General features: G+C 32.7%; 1 protein-coding gene across 2 annotated transcripts; it reads left to right on the top strand.

The window, feature by feature from the left end:
• The first annotated feature begins 2,625 nt into the window (after window positions 1-2,625).
• On the top strand, window positions 2,626-6,097 carry LOC107909649 (tRNA (adenine(37)-N6)-methyltransferase). 2 transcript variants are annotated; one of them, XM_016837267.2, is made up of 9 exons: window positions 2,626-2,872; window positions 2,953-3,074; window positions 3,175-3,284; window positions 3,471-3,666; window positions 3,768-3,860; window positions 4,213-4,272; window positions 4,396-4,470; window positions 5,429-5,509; window positions 5,681-6,097. In XM_016837267.2, exons 1-9 carry the CDS (start codon window positions 2,800-2,802, stop codon window positions 6,023-6,025), a joined length of 1,155 nt encoding a protein of 384 aa, XP_016692756.2. In that variant the 5' UTR covers window positions 2,626-2,799; the 3' UTR covers window positions 6,026-6,097. The 2 variants fall into 2 exon arrangements, with proteins under 2 accessions (XP_016692756.2, XP_040954063.1); XM_041098129.1 differs by lacking the exon at window positions 2,626-2,872 and having other exon boundaries at window positions 2,953-3,054.
• Window positions 6,098-6,511: the final 414 nt, after the last annotated feature.

The raw sequence follows: 6,511 nt of genomic DNA, 5'->3' as shown, positions 1-6,511 counted from the left end.
TCATATATCCTACTGAGATGGGACTATTACCTCAGAATCCTATCCTGTAAAAGTTGGGTTTTGGGGTGATTTTGCTTTATACAATTACGGGTGGAAGTCTACTTAGAGGTCTCGGTCGACGACCGTTATGACATCATGGGTTAGAGTATAACTGGAGAGCCAATTGATGATCTTTATGTGCGCACAAGCTCAAACTTTTTGGATACCTGAAGATGTTGTTTATAAATACCATACAGAGTTTGAAAGTTTAATCATAGGGAAAAACTGTAGGGCTTCCTGCTATAATCTGAAGGCTGACACCACCGTGGATGCAGGAGGACTTTCAGGCAAGCAACGATTGTTACGGTGGAGTAAAGGTGACGCTCCTTTCAGGACGACAACTATTGTCGTTATTAAACAACCCATTAATAACTACAACCACTGCTGCACAACCTGAGTTTGACCTTCGCCGAAACATCCACCCTCCACCTAAGAGCCCTCTTGTGTCCATCTCAGTGTCAGCCTTCAGATAAGAATGAAAGGTTAAAGATACTAGTTGCCTGGAAAGAGACCTCAATCTTATATATGGTATATATAAGGCATCATTTGTGAGTATCCAAAAAGCTTGAACTCGTGACCGCATAACAACCGTTAACTAGTCCCCAGTTATACTCGAACTCGTCCGCATAATGGCTGCCGACTGGGACCTCCACTTAGACTTTGACCCGTAACCGTATCAAGCATTTTCACTCCGAAACCTAACTTCCATATGATGAGTTTCTAAGGTAATGACCCTATCCCGGCATAACATATGAAAAGTATGTGTTCTGAGACGCGTTATCTCATCCCGACCCCTCAAATCTACGTATAAACTTTCACAGTTTCACTCTCAAAATCTTAAACCAATAAAAATCCTAACCCTAAAAAACCTTTAAAAATCGGTGGTCAAGGAGAGAGAGTGTGAAAGCGCGTCCTGCTAGACATGCTTTCACACACCCTCTCCAAATTGGCCTATTTTTCCTAAATCTTGAAAAAAAATGATTTATTTGGCCAATTAAAAAAATCAACATATATTGCCTATTTAACAAAAAAGAAAACTAAGGACCCAAAATCATAAATTGATTTTTTTTATTGTAGATTATATTAAAACAAAAAATACATGAATATTTAATATATTTAAACATTTTTATCAAATATTTGGATATCACTCATTTTCTGGCTCACTCAAGATACCATCTTAAAAAAAAATTAACGATGTTAAATTATTCTCATAATATGTGAAACTTTAACTATCACTTTGATAAAAAAAATATATGTATCAAACTAAGAAAACCTATTTAAGTTCTGATATTAAATTGTATATTAACGCTATAGTATATCTCTTGAACATATGGACGCGAAATTTACAGAAATAATATTAAAATAATAATTTATCACTCAAATAATATAGATTTACTTTTATCTACTCACATAATATGTTTTAATAATAAAAATAATAATTTGAGTTTCTCAATGACCAAATTGACTTGAAATTATAATTTTTAAAAATAAAAAATTATGAAAAATAAAAGCTCTTTAAAATTTTAAAAAATTAAATAAAATATAAAAAATTCTAAAATTTAATGTTATCTAATCCAGACCAAACTAGTTGGATAAAAAATTGGTTGAGTTATAGAAGCTAGCTAAAAAATCGATTGCACTAATAGTTGAACCAATTTTAAACTGGTCTGACAAATTAGTTCCCATAATCACTGGCCTAATCGGTTTAAAGCAAATAAATTATAAAAAATTAAAAATTACAAAATTGTAAAAATCAATTCAACTATTTGTTTAAATGATCTTTTAGCCTGGGGTTAAACAATTCGTACTAGTTCATGGGTCAACTAATTTTTAAAATTTTTAAATTTTTTTAGCCTTGAACATTTACAATAATTTTCTATTAATTTGGTCCATACTCTTTAAAAGTATTTAAAATATTTTTTTTCATATTTTAAAAAACATAAAAGTTTAAAATTATAATTTTTAAAATAAAAAATGAAAAACTCTTTAGAATTCAAAATTAAAATGTTTTAAAAATATAAAAAATTCAAAATTCATTGTTATAAATACCGAACTAGACCAGTTGGACAAAAATCATGGGTAAACCAATTTTTTACCTTTCATTATCAATACCCAACCAATTTTCTGGTCTAATTTAGTTTAGATAATATTGAATTTTATAATTTTTTATATTTAATTTAAAAAAATAATTTTAAAAATTTTTTATTTTCATAATTTTTTATTTTTTAAAATTATAATTTTAATATTTTTACTTTTTTAATATTAAAAAGAACAATTTAAGTTTACTAATGTCGAAATCAGCATCAATTGGAAACCCAAATTATTTTTTACTATTTCAAAATATATCATTTGGGTAAATAAAAATAGATGTATATTATTTAAGTAATAAATGATTATTTTAGTATTATTTCTGTAAATTTCCCAAGTATGGACCTTTGTCACTTAACACGGTCTAAATTGGATTGTAGTAACAGTTTCCAGGGGCTAGCCATGGCCGAAGGAACAAAAACAACAAGGGCCTTGGATCATTATTTGCGGGCTTACAGCAGTTCTCTGTTTGATCCAATTTAAAAATCCATGCCATACTATCTCAATTCCCAAGTGCCAACCAAAATTAAAAAATAAATGAAGTAGAAGAAACTTCAAAGTTCAAACTTGTTTGTTCGTAAGCTAAAACCCTACTCAACCCAACTGCGGCTAGCTATACTTGGACGAAAGAGCAGAAGAAGAAATACTACAAGCACTAATTACACAAAACCCATGTCCTCCACCCGATACTCCATCTTAGCATTGGCACTTGCTACTCTGTTTTCTGCTTCTTCAGCTATCTCCTGTATCATCTCTCTCCACCCCCTTTTTATTTTTTTTTATTTAATTTGTATCAATGGTGGATGTTGATATTCTTTCTTTCAGTTTATATATGGAAGAAAAATTTGATAGAATGGGATTCAAAGATGAAAGAGCTTCAAAAATCCCTCAATTCTGCTTTGGAAAAATGTGCTGCTGAAAGACAAGGTCGGATTAGGGCTCAACAGGTTCTTCCTTCTTTCTTTTATTGTTTTTATTCTTTATGATGACTGTTAGTTTTCTTTTGGTTTTGTTATTTATTTGTAAGAAAAAATCCAACATTTGTAGGCATTGAGGAAAGCAGTAGTCGCTCAACCACAAGCCAAGTCTGAGAATTTAGACATACCATCGTATCCAATGGCACCTATTGGTATCGTTCAATCTTGTTTTTCTACAAGGTGATTTCCAGATGGTGCTTCGTTTAAAAAAAAATAATGACTGATTGGGTAAATAACATTTTTTATTCTGTTAATAGAAGCTATGCAATAATAACGCTTGCCTTGGTAAATAATCTGATTGAAGCTTACTACTAATTTATCTTTGCTACTCAAGAAAGGTTCCAATTGCTTGTAAAATTTATGTAGGAATGGAACCCCTAGGCAACCTCTACTTGTCCCTCTTGCTAGGGCATGTTTGGTTTTTGATTCAACTAGAGTGCCTCCAGCATCACTTGAGGGTCTCGAGGAATACTCTCATTGCTGGATTATATATGTATTTCATTTGAATACAGATCTGGAAAAGTTATGGAAGCATCCATCTAAATCAAAGTTTAAGGCCAAGGTTTGTGGAACTATAATAATGATATATGTATATTCCTTTCTATCTTTTATGGAACTTTCTTATCATCCTTAGACTTCTATGGAAGGTTGGTCACTTAATAGGTCAGAGTTCCAAGATTGAAAGGAGGAAGGCTGGGAGTTTTTGCTACACGATCTCCACATCGACCGTGTCCTATAGGACTTACTGTAGCAAAGGTATGGAGTCATGTACAAATGTGTTATTGTTGCAACATGTTTACCTATGATTTTTTCTTCAATATATCTAATGGAAGTTTTGTTATCAACACTAAAAGGAGGATCTTTCATAAATATATTCCAATAGCACTTTCCTTAAGGGCTAGTGTTTACTTGAGCTCATAACATTTTCATGTCTCAATTGGAAAAATACATATCTCTGTTAAAAGAAGCCTTTCAATGTCAATATTTTTGTCTGCCTTGAGTAAATTTCTGATACATCATGGAGGATTTTGGTGAAGCATTGTCGGGATACATGAAATTTGAAATCGAGAGAGATCACTTTAGAACTGATATACTCTTTATATATTAGGTGGAGGCAGTACAAGGAAATATGCTTCTACTCTCGGGAGTAGATCTAGTTGATGGAACAGTAAGCTCACATTTCCTGAACTTTACTGGGAGCTATGATTGGCTTTTTCCGCTTTCCTGTTTTTATGCATTTTCTTGACAGCTATGAATATAAATCATGCTTCATGTATGATTTTGTTAACAGCCAGTGCTGGACATCAAACCGTATCTTCCATATTGTGACAGTATTGAAGGAGCAGTTGTACCTAACTGGGTCATGGTATTTTCTCTTTTATTGTTCTTTAGTTTCCTATTTTATTTATGTATGTGTTAAGAAATATTGTTTTGTTTATTTTATTGCAAGTCTTATTCTTGAATAACACAACTAAACTGATTCATTTTCTACTAAATTTAGTTTAGACCTGATCATGTGGCCTAGCCCGAAGGCCCACCCGAAAAGTGAGAGAGTTTGGGTAAAAATATAGGCCCGGAAATGGGTTAGGAAAAAAAGATAAGGCCTGTTTAGAAAATGGGTCGGGCCTCGGGTCAACTTTTTTGTCCCGGTCCAGCCCAAATTTGAAAAAAGAAAGAGCTGCTGCTATTTATTGCCTTTTCACTATTATATTGCTACTATTTTGTTGTTATTGTATAGATATTGTATAACTCTTACTTTATTGTTAATTTTACTACTATTTTAAAAGTATTTGCTTGTTAAGTTGCACCTGTTTTATTGTTATTGAAGTATAAAATGTTTTTCATTTATTTTTAATTTATTGGGTAACTTTTATTTTAATGTGTTTAGTGTAGTTGATGTATTATATTTTTATATAAAAAATTTTAATACGGGCGGTTGGGCTGGGCTTGGGTTGTAGTATTTCTATCCGGGTCAGGCTTGAGCAAAATTTTTAGGCTCATTTTTCAAGCCAGGCTTATAAAATGGGCCTGAAATTTTATTACAGCCTGGCCCATGATCACTTCTAATTTAGTTTCTTAAAAAAATAATATATAATGCTGTAACTTATTCCTCGAATGAGATATTGTCCATTAATTTGATAAATGCATACACGTTCGTCATTATTTCATTCTAGCGTCTGCCTTTTACCCTTTAGCTGCTCATTGAGAGTGTAACTGTCAGCAAAATATGCCACTTCATACCTTTCCTTTCCATTCCATTCCTTTCATCTCATTATGTGCATCTGCCCTCAATTTTTTCTGAAGTATGCATAAATTTTTGTCAGTTGGATAGTATGTTGTCAGTGGCTTCCGTTGGCTTCTCTAATGACTTCTCTTCCTCACTCCTGGACTGCTGGAAATCAGTGGTAAGCATGCTGATGTGTTTCTATAATTTTAAATAAGGCTTGATGGTGTAGCATCTATGCGACAGCCAATCTGAAAGGCTTATTTTGTTTGTTTATTGTTTTGCCCGCAAGACTGCTTTGTTTTTTTGGTAGGAAACTATTTGTTAATCCAAAAGAATTTGTTTGTTACAGGAGAAGAAGTCCCTATATTCTTCACCAGATGAGCTCAAAAGCTTGGTAAAACAAGCCCTTTCATGGGATATTCGTTCGGTATCTCAACGAAACCGACCTCATAATAATCTCCTCAAAATAGGAAGTGGTGATGCCTCTGATAATGCTTCAGATTTGGATGATTCCCAAGATGGAGAAGCTTCCGGAGAGTTAATTTATCACCTGATTTTGGATGGAATGGATTTCTCTTACAAGATTGATGGCAATGGCAATGTGATGGTGAAGGAAGTCCATATTTCATCTGCCATCTCCTTTGGTAATGAAAAACGTTGCAATTTCTTGATGTGGAAAGACGAGCTTAAATAAACTGTTTGCTTTCTAAAGCCTGACATTATTCCTATTCTCACTAATGTTAATTTTGTTGGCATTTTCTTTTTCTGATGCTGCATAAAACTAAGAATGTGTTGTTTTTAATTACCGATTGTCTTTCAGCTTTGAACTTGACAAGAAATATGATATGATTCAACAGATAATACTTTTTCTACAGTTTGAAGCTAATTAATGATAGGATTTTAGATGGAGTCATTTACATTTTACAGGAGATGGAGGGTCTTTCTTTGTGGCCAAGAAAAAAAAAGGAAAGAGATTTTAAGACCCTCCAGTGGATCTTCAAAGGCCTGTAAATGATGTCCTTTGAAACAAGTTGACATGGATCTGTGCGAAACCATGTCCTTCACATGAACCTCTTAAATGCCAATTTGTTGGTGGATAAGTGTTACTTGAACCTCTTAAATGCCAATTTGTTGGTGGATAAGTGTTACATAAATTATACTATTTTTTAAGTTGGTATTT

The sequence above is a fragment of the Gossypium hirsutum genome, chromosome D08, assembly GCF_007990345.1.
Source record: "Gossypium hirsutum isolate 1008001.06 chromosome D08, Gossypium_hirsutum_v2.1, whole genome shotgun sequence".
Lineage (NCBI taxonomy): Eukaryota > Viridiplantae > Streptophyta > Magnoliopsida > Malvales > Malvaceae > Gossypium > Gossypium hirsutum.
This window is presented reverse-complemented; position numbering and strand designations above follow the sequence as displayed.

Coding starts and splice junctions, on each gene's coding strand:
- LOC107909649 (XM_016837267.2), top strand. CDS start 2,800: ATGTCCTCCACCCGATACTCCATCTTAGCATTGGCACTTGCTACTCTG. Junction 2,873..2,952: donor TGCTTCTTCAGCTATCTCCT/GTATCATCTCTC, acceptor TCTTTCTTTCAG/TTTATATATGGAAGAAAAAT. Junction 5,510..5,680: donor TGGACTGCTGGAAATCAGTG/GTAAGCATGCTG, acceptor TGTTTGTTACAG/GAGAAGAAGTCCCTATATTC.